The sequence below is a fragment of the Heptranchias perlo genome, chromosome 1 (assembly GCF_035084215.1).
Source record: "Heptranchias perlo isolate sHepPer1 chromosome 1, sHepPer1.hap1, whole genome shotgun sequence".
Taxonomy (NCBI): Eukaryota; Metazoa; Chordata; class Chondrichthyes; order Hexanchiformes; family Hexanchidae; genus Heptranchias; species Heptranchias perlo.
In genome coordinates, this window is record NC_090325.1 from 62,963,255 (window position 1) to 62,987,757 (window position 24,503).

The following is a 24,503-nucleotide window of genomic DNA, read 5'->3' on the forward strand; positions in this document are numbered from 1 at the left end:
AACCTGCATAACATAAATTTTCTTGATCATGCTTTCTTTTCCACCAAGTTCCTAGTTTCCTACTGTCTGGTGGCAAAAAATCTGATTTACTGGTCACCAATTTTCACCGCCGTAATTAATTTCACACAGCTAGCCAGCAAAACATTAATCATAGTGGTGCAGGGGTCTCAGCTTCCAGCAATTAAACTCACCTCTATCCTCATCACAGGTAATCCTAGGTGCCCTGGAACAACCTACAACACAATATCCTGCTGCTTGCCATGCACAGTACGAGAAAGACAGTGTCTGAAAAAAAGGACTAAGCTAGAAAGTGTACTTTATTTTCTTAGGTGGCACTATATAGGGAGTATCTGAATCTATGCAAACTGTGTTGGTTATTAGAACAGAATGTATCAATACATAGCATAGAGATGCAAGTCAACAAAGTAGCCCATGTTAGTGTAAAGGAAAGAGGAACATGTTAATAGACTTGGTTCAATTGATAAGCCTATCATGGACTTTATTATTAATAACAACAGCAACAAAACACAAACAACTACAACTTGCATTTATAAGGTAGAGAAAATGTTCCAAGGCCCTTCACAGAAGCACAAGGAAAGCAATGGATGCCAAGCCAAAGGAGGAGATATTTGGAGGCGTGACCAAAAACTTGGTGGAAGATGTGGGTTTCAAGAAGGGTCTTAAAGGAGGAGAGGAAGGCGGAGAGAAGAGAGGCTTAGGAATGAGAGAGAATGGGGCCTAGACCGCTGAAGGCATTGGCAGCAAAGGTGAGGCAAAAGAGACTAGAGTCAGAGGAATGGAGAGCTCAGGTGATATGGGGTTGTAGGACTGGAGGAAGTAGGGAGGGGCAAGGTCAGTGAATTCAGAGAAAAGAGGGCAAAGGGAGCGGAGATAAAGATTGAAATCACCAATGATAAGGAGTTGCTCAGTGCTGAGGAGGAAAAGGAGGAGAATAGCAGGGAGAAATTCAATGTGGGACTTGGGGGGTGGTAGACAACGAAGAGGCGAGAGGGGTGGAGGAGAAGGTACCAGAGGAGTAAGGGGAGACACCAAGGTATGTCTTGGTGATAAGGGCCACATCCCCACCATGTCGATTTGGAAAGGGCAAGTGGTGGAAAGTATAACCAGACGGGGAGGCTCCAGTAAAGAGAAAAATGTCACCACCTGTGAGCCAAGTTTTAGTCAAAACCAGGATATCAATAAAATCATCAACAATAAGGTTATGGATGGTAAGGGCCTCGTTCGTAAGTGAACAAACATTCTGGATGGAAATGCAGAGGGGCAGTGATTGATCTACTGGCAGAGTCCAACAGGATAGTGGTGAGTGGGGCGAGCAGGATGGAAAGGAGGTTGACAAGGTTAGCTCCCAGTGAGCATGCTGGGTGGAAAGGTCAGCAAGAGGGTATGGGACAGTTTGGATTGCTACTCATAAGGATGCAGTGATGGGTGTATCAATGAGGCCTTTAACAATGCCAAGAGAGGCACAAAGGGTAGCTCTGGGCTTATTTAAGGGAGATTCAAGATTGGTATGATGGCAGAAGAGTAGGAAGGCAGAGGAGTAGTGATCAATTGGGGTAGGGATTGTTGGGGGTGGAAGGGGGGGTGGCAAAGCACCCAAGAGGGGAGAAATGAAACGTGACATGACTGAGTGACAAGAAGGGGAGGAGACGGGAGAGAAAGGCCCAAGAGGAGTGAAGAGAAAAATAAAGGAAGATTGAAGTAATGGGCTTAGGTCCAAAGCGGCAACCAAAATGCTCATTGCAAATGTACACAGAGGGAATTCTGGTTACAAAGGGGTGGCAGAGATTAGAAGATTCAGCCCAAAATAAGATAATGTAGGTAAAAACTTACATTTTGTGTTTTTGCTTAAAAGGAACTTTCACTTAACACAGCAACATATAATAATTAAGAGAATTTAGAATTAAGCAGCTGAGAAGAGAAGCAGCAATGGAAAAAACAAGGGAAAGCAAAGATCAAAACCCTAACCAATAATATGACTAAATACTCCAAACCATTATCCTATGAATAGTTAAACACACAGAAGAAACTAATGAACCTTAGTGCAAAATACTGCTGGGCCAGAATTACTGATTGAGCTTAACATGCATGCACACTCCACAAGTTCTCTGCACTGACAATGAACCTGGCATGTAAATCAGGTACTAAGACCTGAACTGATTCCCAAGTAAGACTGCCTCCTCCAGGGAGTCTCATTCAGCTTTGTTCTGGTGTCAGGTCGAGCACTGGTGCCAGATTCAGGCTGCATTTACACAGTAACTTTAGTGTTAGTGTGAAGCATTTTGCACAGATGACACAGTTAGAGCGTGAATATACTCCAAGACTGAGCTACAGTGACTCCGTTACCTGCTCTAAACTGAGGTTAGATTTTAATGCGTGTAAGAAAATCTCATATCATGATGCGTGACACACTAAAAATTATTCCATATCATACTGAACTTTGCTAAATGAATTCTAAGCACCTATGTTTGCTGTACTTGAATAAAATATATACAAATTTAACGCAATAATCTATACAGACCCAGCAAATCAGTTGAGTACACACCATGAAACATATACATCAAACAGCACAGATTCTTATGTCAATTACATATTTATTATATACACTGTTGAACAAATATTAAAATGTGAAACAAGCAATATATTTCATATTTGCTTTGCTAATTGCAACAGCAATAGTAATTTTATTGCAAATCTATATGTGCTTTCAGATATATTCACTATACAAAATATCACAGAAAAACTGTTTACTCCTTTAAAGCTAGTTGCCCTTTCCCTTTTACTGTGGCTATCCCTGTCTCAATACCATATGGGATCTAGTGCACGATATATTCTTACCCAAGTCTGTGATGGACACTGATGTGCTGAATCGTTGGCCATTTATTCCTTATATCTCTACAGATCTTCTTTATTTCAGCTTCAGCCATTGAAATATAAGCTTCATATTCAAGTCGGACAACTTTCTTTCCTTGAAAATGATTCCTCGTTATACCTAACAAATTAAATGTATATAGCTGTTAAAGGGATGTAGGAATCATTTTAATGAGCAGATCTGAGCATTTCGGACCTTTACCAAACCTCTCCCCCATTCCAGACCTGAACCCACATCTCTCTGTTTCTTTCCCATCTCCTACTATACCCTTTAAGATATCATCCATGAGACCAACCTCCTGTTTCCTCAAACCTATTCCCACTGAACTGTTGACCACCTAACTTCCCTCCCCGACCTCCATCTAGCTGACATTATAAATGGTTCTATTTCCACAAGCACAGTCCCCCTACCTTTCAAAACCACCATCATCACCCCCTCCTCATCTCCTAACCCTTGACCCTTCCTTAAAGTAGTGAAGCTGCTTCCTTTAGCTTCCAACCCAGCGACCTTTGATTCTCTTTCTTCCCCTTGCCCCCCCCAACTCCTTTTCTCTGATCTCTAATTATACTCTTTCTCTTTCCCCAACCCATCACCTTCTACCTTCCTCCTCCTGCCCCACCTTCCCCCCATGCCCTCCCTGACTTGAAAACTACACTTCATCTTGACTCCCCATGTGCAACATCATGAGAGGCCGACAAGTATCTGTTACATATTAAAAATATTTATTCTTGGATGCTGCAGTGTATCTGTAGAAACAGCCATAACTAGAAAATTGACACAAATATGTTTGAAAGTTTACACTGTCTCCTTGATGTGTTGCTGTAAAAATACAAGTTGTTGCTTCCATTTACATAATAAACAAGCATCTTACTATGTTGACTGTGTCTGGCAGCGACGAACTACATGTGAATTGCTTTATGTTAAATAAGATTTTATTATATAGATTGTGTCCAGTCAGTGGTAGAGATCATTGGTCATTAATATTAAACTGTCATTGCTGTGGAAACTGCTTAGTGTAATCAGGACAAACCCTGCATAAAGCTGTATCAAAGTAATTCTGATTGGCCCTGCTATTAACAGTTCAAAACTGCATTATTTAATGTAATGTAATTTTTAAAATTCTGAACAGAAAATTGTCTGAGTTTAAATCTTTTAATAAACTATATTTTACTCTTTATAAAATAAATGTACAACTATTCTTCTCATGCACCATCTTCAAGTGCAATTATATTCTAAATGTCATTTCAAATAAATTGTTTACTGTGGTTGCTAATTCATATCTCCTGCATACACCAACAAAATTAACTTTTTTTGAAGTCTTGATGCTACAAACAGAGCAAGAGAAGGATTTCTGCTGATCAAAGTTGTGACATTCAATTGGTTCCTTGGAAGCTACGCAATCTAGTTGCAACCAACAAGTTATCCAATATTCATAATAAAATATTCATAAGCAGTAACTGCTCACAATGTAGTACAACAAACTGTTCTGTAATGCGCCCCAATGGCAAGATTTTAAAACGAATACTGTGAGATTAATACTTTGGGCACCATTTTCATGTTGAAAAGTAACTGTTAAGGTAAGAATAATCTTACTGGGCATTTTTAATGACAGTAAATATATCTGTTCTTATATAACGAGAGATAGCTTTTTGCTTGATAGCAACTCTTAAAGCTCTTACATCAACTATGTGGAAACCTTAATGTCTTGTAGTCATTTATTTGTAGTTAAACATTGTACCTTGTAGTGAATATTATGAAATTAACAAATGTTAATTTCATAATATTCACTACAAGGTACAATGTGCTCAAAGAATTAAGTATCTCTAGGATTAACATTTGTAAATATAAACGCAAGTTATTGTCGTTGTAAATGAAAAAGTACTTGTATGAAAATAGTCTAATAAATAACTTCCAACATGAATTTAGAAGATGATCATCTTCCTGGCTAATCTCAGACTATTTTGAGGAAATTACGTCACAGGTGTTTTTGTTTGTTCACGGATTGCAGGAAACTCTGGCAGGGCTGCATTTATTGCCCATTTCTAGTTGCCCCAAAGAGGTGGTAGTGGGCCACGTTCTTGAACCACTGCAGTACTTATGGTGTTGGTGCCCCCACAATAGTATTAGGTAGGGAATTCCAGGACTTTGACCCAGCAATGAAGGGACAGCAATATATGTTCAAGTCAAGATTGTGTGTGACTTGGAGGGGAACTTGAAAGTGATGGTATTCCTATGATACTGCTGTTCTTGTCCTTCTCAGTGGTAGAGGGCACAGAGGCACTGTTGAAGTAAGCATGGTGATTTGCTGCAGTGCACCCTGTAGATAGCATATATTGCAGCCACAGTATGCTAGTGGTAGAAGGGGTGCATACTGAATCTAGTGGTGGAGCACCAATCAAGTAGACTGCTCTGACCTGGATGGTGATAAGCTTCTTAAATGTTGTTGCACCCTCACCCATCCAACTGAGCGGTGAAGTATTACATCACACTCCTGACTTGGGTCTTGTACATGGTGAAAAGGCTTTGAGAGGTCAGGAGGTGAGCCAATCATGGAAATACATAGAAGTTACAACACGGAAAAAGACCATACAGCCCTACCAGTCTGTTTGATATTTACCCTCCATGTGAACAAATAGACCGGATCACATTTACCCACCATCTACCCATATCACTTTACCCCCTTTTTCCTTCAGTCTGTCCAGTCTTATCAGTTGTAGGGAACTTTATCATCAGAGACAGAGTGACTGAGCACTTGGACAAGTATGAGCTGATCGAAGAGAGTCAGCATGGATTTGTGATGGGTAGGTCATGTCCAACTAATCTAGTTGAATTTTTTGAGGATGTCACTAGCATAGTGGATAGGCGAGCGTCTATGGATCTTGTCGACATAGACTTTCAGAAAATATTTGATACGGCTCTGTACAAGAGATTATTAGCAACAATGAAAGTGCATGGAATTGGAGGAAACTGTGTAACATTGGTTGGTGATTGGTAGGGAGGAAGGAAACACAGAACAAGGATATAGGGAACATACTCTATTTGGCAGAATATGACATGTGAAGTTCCCTAGGGATCTGTACTGGAGTCTCAGCTTTTCACCATATATACTTAGATGAAGGAGTAGAGAGTTGCATAACCAAGATTGCAGATGATACTAAGTTAGGAGGTACAGTAAGTTCTGTAGCTGGGAGCAGAAAGTTACAAAGGGACATAGATTAAGCAAGTGGGCAAAACTATGGCAGATGAAGTTCAATGTGTGAATCCAAGAACTACAAATCAGAATATTTTCCTTAATGGTGAGAGACCAGGGGCTGTGAGGGAGCAGTGGGATTTGGTTGTCCATGTGCACATTTACAAAAAGTAATCAAAAATGGTCATGGAATATTGTCCTTTACCTCAAGAAGGTTGGAATACAAAGTTATGCTTCAGTTGTAGAGAGCCTTGGTCAGACCCCATCTGGAGTACTACATTCAGTTTTGGGCACCAAACCTCAGGAAAGATATTTTGGCCATGGAAGGAGTACAGCGCAGATGCACCAGAATATTACCAGGGATTAAAGGGTTAACTTATGAGGACAGGTTACATAAATGTGGCTTGTAATGCCTTGAATTTAGACGGGTGGGGGTTGATTTAATTGAGGTGCTCAAAATGGTAAAGGGATTCAATAAGGTAAATAATGAGAAACTATTTCCTCTGGTGGGGGAATCCAATACAATCTTAAAATTAGAGCTAGACCATTTAGAAGTGAAATCAGGAAGCACTTATTCACAGGAAGGGTAGTGGAAATCTAGAACTCTCTTCCCTCAAAATGCTGTGGCTACTGGGTCAATTGAAATTTTCAAAACGGAGATCGATAGATTTTTGTTAGGTGAGGTTATAAAGGGATATGAAGAAAAGGCGAGTAAATGGAGTTAAGGTACAGATCAGCTGTGATCAAATTGAGTGGTGGAATAGGCTCGAGGGGCTGAATAGCTTACTCCTGCTCCAATGTTGTTCCTATGTTTTATATTGAACGTTGACATAGTTTCTGCCTCACTAATCCTGGAGGTAAATGCTACAGCCTCACAAACCTCTAAGTAGGTTTCTCCTGCCCTCTATTCTAAATTTCTTGCATTTAAACTTATATCTATGGCCCTTCATTCCTGACCCCTCAACTACTGCATCGCAGAGTATCTGGTCTCTGCCCTGCTCTTGAAGCCATTGCTGGACAACAACTTTCATCTCTCCTCTGCCATTCAGCTCTTGCATCCATTTCTGGATCAAGGCTGTAATAAAGTCTAGAGCCGACTGGTTCTGGCATAATCCAAACTGAGTGTCAGTGAGCAGATTATTTGTGAACAGGTATCGCTTGATGACACTCTTGATGACACATTCCATCACTGTGGTAGAAACATACAAAAAAGCAGAAGGAGGCCATTTAGCCCTTCTAGCCTGTTCCGCCATTCAAAAAGATCATGGCTGATTCTCTATCTCAATACCACATTCCCAGGTTATGGAAAATGGCCAGGTTAAATTAATCCTTTTTTGTTTGGATAGGACATACCTGAGCAATTTACCACATTGTTGGGTAGATGCCAATGTTATAACTTGACTAAAGCAGCTTGGCTAGGGGGTGGGTAGGTGAAATATTGAGAGGGGTACTCCAGAGATCAGTGCTGGAACTTCTCTTGTCCTTGTTAAGAAGAAATGACCTGGAATTAGGCTCTTACTTCAAGATAATTAATTCATAGATTATACCAAACTAAGGGACACTGGACTCAGTAGAAGAAACCAAGATCTTACAAAGAGACCTCAACAGAGCATGCACCTGGGCGCACAAGTGGCAAGTGAAGGTCAATTTAGGAATAGACACTAAATGCCAGCCTTGCCAGTGATACCCACATCCTGAAGAATGATTAAAAAAAAGTTAAATGAGTCTTTAATTGGACAGGGTAGTTTTTAAAAATATTAGTCCATCTCCTATAACATTGCTCATGGATTGAGAAAAAAGGGAGTAGGCAAGTTTGCACGCACAGAAGGGAAAGGAAGGCAAAGGAACGTGAGACAAAGACCAGGGGAATAAATCAAGCTGGAGGCAAGGAGGAGGTGTGAGTCCCAGTTTCTTGATTTTAGGGGGAAATTATAAATTTTTATAAGGGTTTGTTACCTTATAAATGTTATTTTTTCAGCTACATATTCAGTTGGGTCAGAAATAAAAATGGCAGTTCGCACAATCTTGAGAAATAAATGCAACGACACAACTAGTTGAAATGGAAACTTTTAAATGCTTGCTTTTCGGTGGGATCTTTGCTGGTGTATACTTCAGTGAATTGGTATGTTTAATTTGCTTATTTGAGTCAATGAGAAAAGCATAAGATTTTTGGTCTACTACAGACAGATGTAATGTGGTACCTTATAGAAATTTGTGTAATATGTGACACATGTGGCTATTACATTGATGGTAAAAGTGATGTGCAAATGGATATTTTTCAAATAATTCCGTAACAAAAATCTATCTTATTATGTCTCTTCATGCTGCAGTTTTTTTTTAACATGCTTATTAAGTCAGCAAAACCTAACTAAAACTTTAAAGACTGTTGAACACATCATAGAAACATAGAAAATAGGAGCAGGAATTGGCCATTTGGCTCTTCGAGCCTGTTCCGCCATTCAATACATCAATTCTACAAAACCTATCTGCATAACAATACATTTTATTCTTGGATGAAGGTTCCGTTCACTGAAAGTACAGTGCATATCTTTTGTCCGTGCATTAGTATTATGTGTGCATTTCTGGCTTTATGATGTTAGAAAGTCTGTGATGACAGTGGTATCATGTTTAGGTGTCTGTAAAAAAAAACTTATATTTATATAGCGCCTTAGCATTTCCCTGACCCATCTCAAAGTGCTTCAGAGCCAATGGATTCATTTTGAAGTGCAGTCACTGTTGTTATGTAGGCAAACATGCAACCAATCTGCACACAACTTGGTCCCACAAACAACAAGTGAGATAAATGACCAGTTAATTTATTTTTGGTAGTGCTAGGTGAGGAAGGAAAGTTGGCCACAAAACTATGAAAGCTGTCTGCTCTTCTTCAAATAATGATATGGGATCTTTTACATACACCTGAACAGGTGAGTTTAATATCCCACCCGAAAGACGACACATAGAGCAATGTAGCACCCCTTAGAACTGCACTGGAATAGAAGTTTTGGTTATGCGCTCAAGTCCTAGAATGGGACTCAAACCCAAAAATGTTTTACCCAGAGATAAGTGTGCTATTAACTGAACCAAACTGACCCCTGTCTGAAGATCCATGGATAATTAATCCTGCTAAATTTATTCTGGATCCTAAAAAGCTAAGTTTACAAGAAAGAAAATTAAACAACACTTCTATGTCATAAAATATCAATTCAAAAGCAATAATAATAGAATAACTCCTTCCATGAGTTGCTAGCAGTGAAGTTTATGGAAATACTTCAAAAAGCACTGAAGGGCAAAGTGTGTTAGCACAGAAAATGCTATTTTCATCCCAGGCACAGGGATAAACACTACTTTGTTTAAATGTAGTAGAAGCTTAAGTGAGCTACCACATATCCTTGCACCAATACATGTTTAAGCCCTGCACCACTTAGTTCTTCATCTGAGCCATAATGAACAGGAAGATTCTGCACAGAAGCTGTAATATCTCCCAGCAGTGGAGTGAGAAAATCAGAGGACAGTCATGCCTGGACAAGTATGGAAGCTTACTACACAAGACACTGAAGAACGGGGAACAGGTCATATGCCTGCCCTCTCATTTGCAGGCATCAAGACAGGTGCAAAGGGGATTAAAAACATACACCAATCCTATTGTTCATCACGCACACAGAACTAGTTCTTGGCTAGCTGTTGTGGCACTTTCCAAATAATCAATCAATGTCAGCTTCTATGAGGTATTTCTCTCTAATGCTTTGCCGGATTATTGTTGGCCTTTCACACTTTCCTTTTCCATTGGGTTGCCGTTTCAGTGCTTAGCGTAATATTCTGGAATCTTGCATTCAAAGCACATGACCCAGCCAACTGACGTGTTTTTGTTTTACAAGTTGGCTTACTGGCAGCTGCTTTGTTCTTAACTCCAATTATCTTGCTCATCAAATAATCTGCCCAGCTGATACTGAGTATCTTGGAAAGACATATGAGTACTGAAATTATTCTGTCTGCTATTTTCAGTGTACTGGTTACATATTTGCATTAAATTTCTGTGCGCACTATTTTACTGAAGTCATTAACTATTGGGTGTCAGTCTTAGCTCAATGACAGCACTCTCACCTCTGAGCTGGAAGATTATGGGTTCAAGCCCCACTCCAAAGACTTGAGCACATAATCAAAGCTGACACTTCAATACAGCATTGAGAGAATGCTGCACTGTTGGAGGTTTCTTCTTTCACGAGGCATCTTTCGAATGAGACGTTAAACTGAGGGCCTGGGATCTGCCCTGTCAAGTGGGCATAAATGATTGTATGGCACTATTTCAAGAAGAGCAGGGGAGTTCTTTTGGTATCCTGACCAACATTTATCCATCAACCAACACAAATAAAACAGTTTATCTGGTCATTTATCTCATTGCTGTTTGTGGGACCTCGCTGTTTGCAGTTTTACAACATTGACTACACTTCAAAAGTACATAATTGGGACATCTAGAAGTCATAAAAAGCACTATATAAATGCAACTTCTTTCTTTTAAGTAGGTTAATGACTTCAGCAAAATAGCACACATATAAATTTGATACAAACACTTTAGAGTGCTGAAAATAATGCACAGAGGAATTGCAACCCTTTGATGTCCATACTGCAAACTTTCATAGAAACATAGAAAACAAGGAGCAAGAATAGGCCATTCGGCCCTTCGGGCCTGCTCCACCATTCAAAATGATCTTGGCTGATTATCTAACTCAGTACCCTGTTCCCACTTTTTCCCTATATCCCTTTAGCATTAAGAAATATATCTATCTCCTTCTTGAATACATCTAATGACTTGGCCTCCCTGCCTTCTGTGGTAGAGAATTCCACAGGTTCACCACCCTCAGTGAAGAAATTTCTCCTCATCTCAGTTCTAAATGGCAAACCCCATATCCTGAGACTGTGACAACTGGTTTTGGACTCCCCAGCCATCGGGAACATCCTCCCTGCATCTGGTCTGTCTAGTTCTGTTAGAATTTTATATGTTTCGATGAAATCACCTCTCTTCTAAACTCTAGTGAATATAGGCCTAGTCGACCCAATCTCTCCTCATACGTCAGTTCTGCCATCCCAGGAATCAGTCTGGTAAACCTTTGTTGCACTCCCTCCATGGCAAGGACATCCTTCCTCAGATAAGGACACCAAAACTGCACACAATACTCCAGATGTGATCTCACCAAGGCCCTGTATAACTGCAGTAAGACATCCCTGATCCTGTACTCAAATCCTCTTGCAATGAAGGCCAACATACCATTCGCCTTCCTAACTGCTTGCTGCACCTGAATGCTTGCTTTCAGCGACTGGTGTACAAGGACACCCAGGTCTCGTTGCACCTCCCCTTTTCCCAATCTATCACCATTCAGATAATAATCTGCCTTTCTGTTTTTACAACCAAAGTGGATAACCTCACATTTATCCACGTTATACTGCATCTGCCATGTTCTTGCGCACTCACCCAACTTGTCTAAATCACATTGGAGCCTCTTTGCATCCTCCTCACAGCTCACATTCCACCCCAGCTTTGCGTCGTCTGCAAACTTGGAAATGTTACATTTAGTTCCCTCATCCAAATCATTGATATATATTGTGAATAGCTGGGGCCCAAGCGGATCCCTGCGGTGCCCCACTAGTCACTGCCTGCCACCGGAAAAAGACCCGTTTATTCCTACTGTTTCCGGTCTGTCAACCAATTCTCAATCCATGCCAATATATTCCCCACAATCCCATGTGCTTTAATTTTGCACACTAACCTCTTGTGTGGGACCTTATCAAAAGCCTTCTGAAAATCCAAATACACCACATCCACTGGTTCTCCCCTATCTATTCATCTAGTTACATCTTCAAAAAATTCCAGTAGATTTGTTAGGCATGATTTCCCTTTCATAAACCCATGCTGACTTTGTCCAATCCTGTTAATGCCCTCTAAGTGTTCTGTTATCACATCTTTATAAAAGACTCTAGCATTTTCCCCACTACTGATGTTAGGCTAACTGGTCTGTAATTCCCTGCTTTCTCTCTCCCTCCTTTTTTAAATAGTGGGGTTACATTTGCCACCCTCCAATCTGTAGGAACTGTTCCAGAGTCTATAGAATTTTGGAAGATGATCACCAATGCATCCATTATTTCCAGGGCCACTTCCTTTAGTACTCTGGGATGTAGATTATCAGGCCTTGGGGATTTGTCAGCCTTTAGCCCCATTAATTTCCCTAGCACTATTTTTTTACTAATACTGATTTCCCTCAGTTCCTCCCTCTCACTAGACCCTTGGTTCCCTAACATTTCTGGCAGGTTATTTGTGTCCTCCTTTGTGAAGACAGAACCAAAGTATGTGTTTAATTGTTCTGCCATTTCTTTGTTCCCCATTATAATTTCCCCCATTTCTGACTGTAAGGGACCTACATTTGTCTTCACTAATCTTTTTCTCTTGACATATTTATTGAAGCTTTTACAGTCTGTTTTTAATGTTCCCAGCTAGTTTACTCTCATACTCTATTTTTCCCCTCTTAAATCAATCTCTTTGTCCTCCTTTGCTGAATTCTGAACTGCTCCCAATCCTCAGGCGTGCCACTTTTTCTGGCAATTTTGTATGCCTCCTCTTTGGATCTAATACTATCCCTAATTTATTTTGTAAGCCACAGTTGAGCCACCTTTCCTGTTTTATTTTTGCGCCAGACAGGAATTAATAATTGTTGTAATTCCTGCACACATTCTTTAAATATTAGCCATTGCCTATCCACCGTCATCCCTTTTAGTAAAGCTCCCCAATCTATCATAGCCAACTCGCACCTCATACTTTCATAATTTCCTTTATTTAGATTCAGGACCCTAGTTTCGGATTCAACTACTTCACTCTCCATCTTAATGAGGAATTCTATCATGTTATGGTCGCTCTTCCCTAAAGGACCCCACACAACAAGATTGTTAATTAATCCTTTCTCATTGCACAATACCCAGTCTAGGATCGCCTGTTCTCTAGTTGGTTCCTCAACGTATTGGTCTAGGAAACCATCATGTACACACTCCAGGAATTCCTCCCCCACAGTATTATTGCTAATTTGGTTTGACCAATCTATGTGTAGATTAAAGTCACCCATGATTATAGTTGTACCCTTCTTGCATGCGTCTCTCATTTCCTGTTTAATGCCCTCCCCTACATCTCCACTACTGTTTGGGGGCCTATAGACAACCCCCACCGTTTTCTGCCCCTTGGTGTTTCTTAGCTCCACCCATACAGATTCCACATCGTGATTTTCCGAACCAATATCCTTCCTCACTATTGCATTGATTTCCTCCTTTACTAACAACGCTACTCTACCTCCTTTCCCTTTTTGCCTGTCGTTCCTAAATATTGAATACCCCTGGATGTTCAGTTCCCATCCTTGGTCACCCTGCAGCCATGCCTCCGTAATCGCAACTATATCATAACCGTTAATATCCATCTGCGCTGTTAATTCATCTACCTTATTGCAAATGCTCCGCGCATTAAGACACAATGCCTTTAGACTTGTCTTTTTAAGATTGTTAGTCATGTTAGTTTTGTTTTGCACTGTGGCCCTATTTGTTTATCGCCCTTGTTTTCTCTGCCTTCACTTTCTGTCTTTTGTTTCTATCCTTGTTTCCTCCTCCTCTATCTCCTTGTTCAGGTTCCCTTCCCCCTGCCATTCTTTCCTGTAGCCTTTGTTTCTGTGCCACATAATAGTGCAGATAAGACTTGATTTTATAATCTCTTTTTTTTTTAAGGGTAGCTTAGAATTTCTTCAGATAGTCACCAGTAAAAGCACAAACTACTTTGCCAGCTCCAGATAAAACTGCTGCTAATTGTAATTCCAAGATAGGTGAGGTTAACATGTTCTGCAGTATCCCACCTCTGAGTTTGATGTTAACATTGATATAACAACAGATTGTAAGAGCTTCTCCAAGTATGTAAAAAGGAAGAGATTAGTGAAAGTAAACGTGGATCCCTTAGAGGCAGATACAGGAGAAATTATAATGGGGGATAAGGAAATAGCAGACACATTAAACAAATATTTTGTATCTGTCTAAGGAAAATGCTAGAACCTATTGTTAAGGACATAGTAACAGGGCACTTAGGACATCATAATATGATTAGGCAGAGTCAACACGGTTTTATGAAAGGGAAATTGTGTTTGACAAATCAAAGTTTTATTTGAGGGTGTAACCAGCAGGGTAAATAAGGGGGAACCATTGGATATCGTATATTTGGATTTTCAAAAGGCATTCAATAAGGTGCCACCCAAGAGGGTGTTACACAAGATTAGGGCTCATGGGATTGGGGGTAATATATCAGCACGTATTGCAGACTGGTTAACAGACAGAAAACAGAGAGTAGGAATAAATGGGTCATTTTCAGGTTGGCAGGTTGTAACTCGTGGGGTGCCGCAAGGATCAGTGCTTGGGCCTCAGCTGTTTACAATATATATCAATGACTTAGATGAGGGGACCGAGTGTAATGTATCCAAGTTTACTGACGATACAAAACTAGGTGGGAAAGTGAGCTGTAAGGAGGATGCAAAGAGATATAGACAGGCCAAGTGAGTGGGCAAAAAGGTGGCAGATGGAGTATAACATGGGGAAATGTGAAATTATCCACCTTGGTAGGAAGAATAGCAAAGCAGAATATTTTTTAAAAGATAAGAGACTATGAAATGTTGGTATTCAGAGGGATTGAGTGTCCTTGTACACGAATCACAGAAAGTTAACATGCAGGTACAGCAAGCAATTGGAAAAGCAAATGGTACGTTAGCCTTTATTGCAAGGGGGTTGGAGTATAAGAGTAAGGAAGTCTTGCTGCAATTATATAGGGCACTGGTGAGACCACACCTGTAGTACTGTGTACAGTTTTGGTCTCCTTACCAAAGGAAGGATATACTTACCTTAGTCTGAGTGCAACAAAGGTTCATTAGATTGATTCCTGGGATGAGAGGGTTGTCCTATGAGGAGAGATTGAGTAGAATGGACCTATATTCTCTGGACTTTAGAAGAATGAGAGGTGATTTCATTGAAACATATAAAATTCTTAGAGGGCTCGACAGGGTAGATGCTGAGAGGCTGTTTCCCCTGGCTGGAGAGTCTAGAACTAGGGGTCATTGTCTCAAGATAAGAGATCGGCCATTTAGGTCCGAGATGAGGATGAATTTCTTCACTCAGTAGGGTTGTGAATCTTTGGAATTCTCTACCCCAGACGGCTGTGGATGCTCAGTCATTGAGTATATTCAAGACTGTGATCGATAGATTTTGGACACTAAGGAAATCAAAGTGTATGGGGATAGGGCAGTGGAGGTAGAGATCAATCATGATCTTATTGATTGGCGCAGCAGGCTCGAGGGGCCATATAGCCTGCTCCTGCTCCTATTTCTTATGCCATCCATTGCAACTGTTGTGACCTTTGTTTTCTTCTTCTGATTCTTCCAAGTAATGCCAGCATTTATGAGGTTTTCCCCTGTATTGCTTTGTCAGGTTATTCTTGATTATGTTATATCATCCATGAAATTTAAATCTCCAAGTGCTTGCTTCTGAGTCCACTATAATTTCTTTTTCTTTCCAACGCCCCTTTTGTTTTGTTCAGTTCCTTCAAAGGGCTCAATTTTGCCAACTACAAACATTTGATTGTGGAGAACAGCCTGGGTTTAGAGACACTTTCTCTTTCCTATAGCTTTACTAATCCTATTCAGCAAAATAATGTTAAATACCGTTCCTGTGTCTGATCGTAAAGTCGCCCTACCTTTTTTGTTATTTCAGTCACATCTTCCTTGGGAGTTTTGAGATCTTCCTTCCACTCCATGGGATTTTTTTCTTGTACACATCAAATTTCATAGGTGCATTCTTTCAGTTGCCATTATATCTCCACCATTATTGATCATTTCTGCTGCTGCTTCCAATTTCCAGTGCTTTTCCAGGCTTCGGCTTGCTTATTTCATTCTTGACTTCTAATTCAAATGGCCTTATTTTTAATCTCAAAATCTTCATCTTTCCTTATGGTTCAGGCCTGTTCATAACTTCTTGAAAGTGCTTGGCCTAATTTTTTTTAATCTTGTCACCTTTTGTAGTCAAATTCATAGTTTTTATTTTCTCTTTTCCTGTATGATAAAGGTTTTGTCTTGAGATTCTCCCCAACCAGCTGTGCTTCATTGGCTTTACTATCTATCCATTTCTCTTGCCACTTTTAACATACTCTTTGATTTCTTTATTCTTACTTTAAAACACTTTTTCCTTTCTTCTCTCTGGGTCCTGACATCTTCAGCAGCTTTAGTCTTTCCTTTTCTTCTACCAGCTACTTGCCTGTGACAAGGTTTGCACACAGGTCTACAATGTTACATGTTTCCATTGTGAAACTGATGCTCAGTACTTTTAATCTCTCATTAGCAAATTGCCACTTGTTTAGTCAAATCTATTTGCATGCACTGAATTTTACTTTCAGTTTGCAAATTACTAGGTAGTAGTCCCTATGATACAATCACTGTTCTCACCTGTCCCATGTTCTCCAACATGTTCAATCTGATTCTTGGTACTGCCATTTTGGATCTCTATGTCGCTTTAAGGATATCTGTGCATGCAGAAAGTGTACTTAATACTACTAGGTTGTTTGTGATGTAGAACTGTGAAAAATACCCGATTATCATTCGCTGTGAAAATGTCCTGCCTGTGTATTAAAATTTTATACAAGGGCACAGAAATAGTGCAAATTTTTACAATAACTCATATTCATGGGTCTGTGAAAATCCAGATGTAAATACAAACTCCACTGTATCTTCTTCCACAATGATTCTGTCTGAGTTTCTCTAAAATTGCACATATCTGAAAATAATAATGTGAATAATAATGGGCCTACCTGCTATGTAGTACTTACAACATTTGTGTACACTACCATCAATGTTAGAACATGTTTTGGTCATCTCCAGTTGGAATGATTTTGCTTTTTGATCCTGCATCTCAGAGGGTTTCATATCAAGCACTGAATCGATCATTTAAAATTTCACAAGATTAAACCGTATTGTGTTTTCCACAAAATTTGAATTATTTTGCTTTATACCATTAAGGAAACAAACCTAAGATGAAGTAAAATAGTTAGAATATTAAATGATTACTTCCTGGAATTATTCACTAAGGAAGATGCTAGTAGCATGCTATCCATCATAGGAGGTCCCATACCAAATGTAATGACCTTGACATCACTGGCATGCAGATCCCAGATAGGCAAAAAGAATGTAAAACTAATTTTTAAAAGATTTGCATTTATATAGAGACTTTCACGACCTCAGGACATTCCAAAGTGCCTTACAGCCAATGAAATACTTTTGAATTGTAGTCACTGTTGTAGGAAACACAAAAGCCAATTTGCACACAGCAAGGTCCCATAAACAGCAATGTGATAGTGACCACATAATCTGCTTTAGTAATGTTGGTTGAGGGATAAATATTGGCCAGGACACTGGGGAGAACTCCCCTACTCTTCTTCAAAATAGTGCCATGGGATCTTTTATGTCCACCTGAGGGGGAAGACGGGGTGTCAGTTTAATGTCTCATCCGAAAGATGGCACCTCCAACACTGCAGTACTCCCTCCGTACTGCACCAGAGTGTCAGCCTAGATTTTGTGCTCAAGTCTTTGGAGTTGAACTTGAACCCACAACCTTCTGACTCAGAGGCAAGAGTGCTACCACTGAGCCACAGCTGACACCTACTTTAATAATAAAATCAATTTAGACAAAGCGACAGCTCAAGCAGATGTTGGGTGATGCAGAAAGCATTTGATAAAGTCCCACATGAAAGCTGTACAAGATTAAGGCAGTGAGTACCCTTGGTGAAATTTGGAAGGGAATAAGGATTTGGCTGAAAGAGAGGAAGCAGCAGATACTGGTGATGTCAGACTGGAGAAATGTATTGAGTGGAATGCCCCAGGGATCAGTTCTGGGGTTGGTAATGTTTCTAGTCTATACAGCAATGTGCACAGCATCCAAAATGGGGGAACTGGAGGCAATAAGTCATAGCAAGGAACCAGATGGGGTAGGGATAGCTGAAACATGGCTACATAAGGAGCATGACTGGCAATTAAATATTACAGACATAAGATATTTAGAAAGGATAGGAAAGGAAGGGGGTAGGGTAGCTATACTAATTAGGGACAACATAATGGCAATAAAAAATGGGACAAAAGTAACATTAAGATAGAAACAGAATCCATATGGATTAAGACAAATGATAAGGGATCAATCACGTTAAGAGGTATATTCCACAGACCACCTAATGGTGGAAGGGAAGTGGAGGATGAAATATGTAGATAAATCTATGAAGTGAGTGAAAAACATCAAATAATAATCATGGTAGATTTCAACTACCCCCAAATAAACTGTCGAGAAGAGGGGAAAAATGAATGGAGTTTTTACAGTGTGTACAGAACTCCTTTCTTACCCGGTATGTGAGAAACCCAATAAGACAGGAATCACAGCTGGATCTAGAAATGCAAAATGAAGCAGAGCAGATAAGAGAAGTAAGCACAGGAGAACATCTTGGCAATAGCAATCGTAACATAATAAAGGTTTAAAAATAATGATTGAGAAAGATATAAGTAAGACAAAGACCAAAGTAATAGATAGGAAAAAAGCTAATTTTGAGGGGATGAAAGTGGTACTAACGACGGTAAACTGGAAAAAAATTTTGACAGACAAAGAGATAGAACAGCAGTGGGAAATATTTAAAACGGTGATCAAGAGAGTTCAGGAGAAATATATTCCTCTGAAAAGCAAGAAAAAAATAGCCAATAATGAAACACCATGGATGAATAAAGAGATAAGGATAAAATTGAAACTAAAGAAAAAAAGCATACTCTAAGCACATAGACAATAAAAGAGAGGATGACAAAAGGGAATAAGACGTCAAAAAAAATTAGGAAAGCCCAGAGGAACTACGAAATTATCAATGAATATAAAAAGAAACAGTAAAGTATTCTACACACATCAATAACAAAGGAAAAATCAGGACAGGGATAGGGCCACTAAGGGATACACAAGATAAACTCACAGGTAATGACAGCAAAATGGCAGAAATATTAAGTAATTACTTTGCCTCAGTATTTACCAGGGAGACTAACAAGGTGGGCATGACATTAGGAGAAGAGAACGAAAAAGATACAAAAACATTTGAGATAGGAAGTGGGGAGGGGGGGGGGGGAAGATAATTGATAAACTAATCAAGCTTAGAGGGGCTAAAACCCTTGGTCCGGATGGATTGCATCTGCCAATATTAAAAGTTAGGGAGGAGCTGGCAGAGACACTATTAGATAGCTATAAAAATTCATTAGAAAAGGGAATAGTGCCAGAGGACTGGCATGCAGCTAATGTTATTCCCATTTTTAAAAAGGGAGATAGAACAAGTCCAGGGAACTATAGATCAATTAGCTTAATGTCAGTGGTAGGAAAGATGTGGAGATGCCGGTGATGGACTGGGGTGGACAAATGTAAGGAATCTTACAACACCAGGTTATAGTCCAACAGTTTTATTTGAAAATCACAAGCTTTTGGGGGCTTTCTCCTTCATCAGAAAGCCTCCGAAAGCTTGTGATTTTCAAATAAAACTGTTAGACTATAACCTGGTGTTGTAAGATTGCTTACAGTGGTAGGAAAGATATTGGAATCTTTATTCAAAGATGTAATAGAAAAACATCTAGAAAACAAAAATATAATAAAGAATAGTAGCACTGATTTCAAAAGGGGAGGTCATGCTTCACCAACCTTATTAAATTCTTTGAAGGAGTAACAGAAAGAGTAGACAAGGGTAATGTAGTAGATGTAATATATTTGGATTTTCAAAAGGCCTTTGATAAGGTGCCGCATTGTAGACTCATGACTAAGGTCAGAGCATGTGGAATCAGGAGACACGTAGCAGAATGGATAGCAAGGTGGCTACAAAACAGAAAACAGAGAGTAAGGGTTAAGGGTAGCTACTCAGAGTGGCAAAAGGTGGAAAGTGGCGCTCCACAGGGATCGTGCTGGGACCACTGTTGTTCACTATAAATGATTTGGATTTGGGAATCGGAAGTACAATTTCAAAATTTACAGACAACACCAAATTGGGGGGTATAGTTAATACAACGGAAGAATGCGTCAAAATGCAAGAGGACTTTAATAAACTTGCAGAATCCGTGTGCAATTGAAAACAAATTTCAATATAGATAAGTGTGAGGTGGTGCATTTTTGTAGGAAAAATAAGGAGGCTATATCGCGCTTGAATAATAAGAGTCTGAATGGGATGGAGGAGCAAAAGGATCTAGGGGTACAGATACACAAATCACTAAAAGTAGCGATGCAAGCTAATAAGGCCATAAAAAGGTAAATCAAACACTGGGATTCATTTCTAGAGGGATGGAATTGAAAAACAGAGAAGTTATAACTTGTATAGAATCTTGGTTAAACCACACTTGGAGTGCTGTGCACAGTTCTGGTCTCCATACTACAGAAAGGATATAGAGGCATTGGAGAGGATGCAAAAAAGATTCACAAGGATGATACCAGAACTGAGAGGATACACTTATTTGGAAAGGCTGAGCAGGCTGGAGCTCTTTTCTCTAGAAAAGAGAAGGCTGAGGGTTTACCTGATAGAGGTCTTTATGATAATGATAGGGTAGACATAGAGAAAATGTTTTCACTTATGGGGAGTGCAAAACTAGAGGTCATCAATATAAAATAGTCGCTAATGAATCCTGTAGGGAATTCAGGAGAAACTTCTTTACCCAAAGAGTGGTAAGAATGTGGAATGCGCTACCACAAGGAGTAGTTGAGGCAAACAGCATAGACAGATTTCAGGGGAAGCTAGATAAGCACACGGGAGAGAAAGCATTAGAAGGATATGCTGATAGGGTTAGATGAAGAGGGGTGGGAGGAGGCTCGTGTGGAGTATAAATGCTGGCATAGGCCAGTTGGGCAGAATGGCCTGTTTCTGTGCTGTAGACTCGATGTAATTGATTATTACCAGTATGAAGGTTGGTGAAATTAGTAGGTGATACTAAATTGGGGAAAGGGAAGTGGTTGGGTGTCATATCTGATACATTAACCAAGGAACTGGACATAATATGCAAGTGGGCTGAAGTGTGGCAAATGAAATTCCATATAAAAAAGATATTATACAGTTGGAGAAAAAAATAGTGGGGTGGGGAATACTAACTCAAATGAATGGTATTGAACTAGTTGGGGGACAACATTTTCAGTTTTAAAAGGAGGTGGATGAGAGGGGACCTTACAGAGGTATAAAAGATACTAAGTGAAGTAGAAAAAGATTAATCCATAGTACTATGTCAAATTAAACCATGACTGTTCGGTCTTGCATCACCTTAACCCGACAATTTATTTAATCTCTCTCCCATCTTCTCCTGCTCTAACATTTTCATCTCCTCCCCTCCCCGAGGGAGAGACAACCCTCCCCGTCTAACCTCTGACAGTCTACAACCTTACTATGCCCAATGCTCAGATATCATAAAAGGCTTCATTTGCTTAGGCACTGTTCCTCTCTGCTGGAAAACTGCAATCACCCCGCTCCTCAGAAAGCTCAACCTCAACCCATCTGTTCTTTCCAACTACTGCCCTATTGTTAAATTCCTTTTCCTCACGAAGGTCTTTAAGTGCATCATTGCACCCAGCTGCTTTCTCGACTCTCCCTGTTCATATCCCTTCAGTCCAATTTCCGTCCTACCAATAGCACCAAGATCTTCCAAGTCAAAGTTACCAACGACATCCTTTGTAACTGCAATTGTGGCACACTATCACTCACTGACTTCTCCACCACATCCAACTCGGTTGCTACTCTTCCTTTGTGATCCATCTCTGAGGGACGGCCTTCGCTAATTTCTATTCCTACCTGTTCCAACACAGCCAGCAAGTCTGCAACAATGTCCTCACCTCCCATTCCCACGCAGTTACTTCTAGAGTACCCATGGTTCCATCCTTTGCTCTCTCCTTTTCCTCATTTACATGTTGCCCCACAGCAGCATTATCCACAGGCACAAGTTTCCATACATATGCTAATGATAACCAGCTCTACATCTCCATCACCTTCCTTGACTCAAAACCAACTCTATCTAATATCAAGTCATGGATGAGCCAGTACTTCCTCCATTTGAATATTGGGAAGATCAAAACCATCTTAGTCGCTTCTGCTATAACCTCCATACCCTTGTCTCTAACCCCGTTAAACTGCTATCTCAGCTGAACCAAATAGTGCACACCTTGGTGTTCTTTTTTCTTTACTCATTCGCAGGATGTGGGTGTCGCTGACAAGGCCACCATTTACTGCCCATCCCTAGTTGCTTGAGAAGGTGGCAGTAGGCTGCCTTCTTGAACTGCTGTAGTCCTTGAGTGAAGGTGCTCCCACAATGCTGTTAGGGAGTTCCAGGATTTTGGTACAGCTATAATGAAGGAACAACACTATATTACCAAGTCAGGATGGTGGGGAGCTTGGAGGTAATGGTGTTCCCATGCACCTACTGCCTTTATTCTTCTCGGTAATGGAGGTCACGCATTTGGGACATATTGCCAAAGAAGCCTTGGTGAGTTGCTGCAATGCATCCAGTAGATAGTACAGAGATCCACGGAATGCCGATGGTGGATGTTTAGGCTAGTGGATAAAGTGCTGATCAAGCTGACTGCTCTGTCCTGGATGGGGTCAAACTTCTTGAGTGCTGCTGCAGCTGCACCCATATCACTTTATTCCCTTTTTCCTTCATCGATCTATCCAATCTTAACATCAATTGTGGGGACATTACTGGAATCTATCATCAGAGACAGAGTGACTGAGCACTTGGACAAGTATGAGCTGATCAAAGAGAGTCAGCATGGATTTGTGAAGAGTAGGTCATGTCTGACAAATCCAGTTGAACTTTTTAAGGAGGTCACTAACAGGGTTGGCAAGGGAATGTGTATGGATGTTGTCTACATGGACTTCCAGAAGGCATCTGATAAGGTTCCGTGCAAGATATTAGCAAAAATGAAAGCGCACGGAACTGGAGGTAACCTTGTGATGTGGGTTGATAATTGGTTGGGAGGTAGGAGGCAGAGAGTAAGGGAAAAGGGTTCATTCTCCGATTGGCAGGATGTGACAAGTGTTGTTTCCCACTGTGATGGGTATTCCATCACACTCCTGACTTGTGTCTTGTAGGTGGTGGAGAGGTGATCTATTTGTTGCAGAATACTTCACAGGTCATACTATTTCTTTTCCTATGTCTGTCTTTTTTCCTCTTTCCCTTGTTCTGTTCCTTTTTAAATGCTGTTCATCTGTAACATCTTCCAGTCCTTAAGGGTCTGAGACTTGAAAACTCGATTTCTGTTTCTCCACAGCTGCTGCCTTACCTGCTGAGTATATCCAGCTTTTTCTATTTTTGTTCTAATGTATTACAGGGGTCTTTTTTATTAAAGGATTATGTTTAACAAACAGCAATTAGAGTGTGTTCTAATTCTTTTCTCATTTTATTGTGCAATATTCATCACTAAAAACAAAACAGCAATCTTTTGGACTATGTTACAAAGCTGCAATGAGCAAATTTAGTTTAGAAATTCATCTTAACCAAAAGCGCTTTCAGCTTTGAAATACACTATTCAAACCAACTCTTTTTTTGCATTGATTTTCTTTTGCCTAATTTCAGCAGTTTCTTTTATTGCGGTCACTTAAATTTTGTTGCTAGGATTCATATAACCTGCTATGGCTGCCATGTTTGGCCGTTTAGGTATGGGTCTAGCAAGCAATGGAGGGCAGCATTACATGACAGGAAGAAAAGATGAGGTCATTCTTTTGCAGCACCTATCACATGCCAGGAGAGACGCCCTACTTTTTCCAGTATACAACTGTGATAATTTGGAAATCTTCTACAGCGATTATATTGTATATAAAACATTTAAAATTACAGTATAAATTTATGCATTGCGCCTAAACATACAAAATAAAGGCTCTTCTTGATACGTGTCAACATGCCGCTAGTATACTGTTGTCATAAACAAAGGTTAACCACACATGTCATCTTGTGAATAATTCAAACCCGGTGCAAACAAATACAAACTGTGAATGAAATTTTATATCATAGAGCAGAAACATGATCTGAGAAAGCATTCAATGGAAATATGTAAATAAATAATGGATGCTGCTTTAGCACATACTGAAAAGAAAGCCAATTGTTACAGCCCTGGATTTAAACAACTGTGATTAAACATCATTGTTCAAAACATAAGGTTTTAATTACTAGTGTATTGCTACTATTGGGAAAATACTGCATTCATCACAACACGGTACTCGAAAATTACACTAAAATAGCTGAACTGAGCTACTTTCCAGTTCTGCCAGACTGGAAAACAAAAACAACATCCTAGCTATTAAGTAGTGGTCATCTTTTCTTAGTATTTCACCAAAGATCCCAC

The 24,503-nt window shown here is 40.0% G+C and overlaps 1 protein-coding gene across 8 annotated transcripts in view; it reads right to left on the reverse strand.

Moving 5' to 3' along the window:
• The window catches only part of LOC137322704 (molybdopterin synthase catalytic subunit), a 45,472-nt gene that overhangs the window by 3,499 nt on the left and 17,470 nt on the right, over window positions 1-24,503 (reverse strand). For 5 of the 8 annotated variants that reach the window (XR_010963216.1, XM_067985678.1, XM_067985659.1 and 2 more), the window contains one exon: window positions 2,857-3,010. Coding sequence is in view for 4 of the 8 variants with exons in the window: in XM_067985678.1 (XP_067841779.1) it covers window positions 2,857-3,010 (154 nt within the window). In the remaining 4 variants the exon portion in view is untranslated. Of the gene's footprint in view, window positions 1-2,856; window positions 3,011-18,519; window positions 18,563-19,838; window positions 20,010-24,503 lie in introns of all 8 variants that reach the window. The other 3 variants (XR_010963219.1, XR_010963218.1, XR_010963217.1) reach the window with 2 other exon arrangements.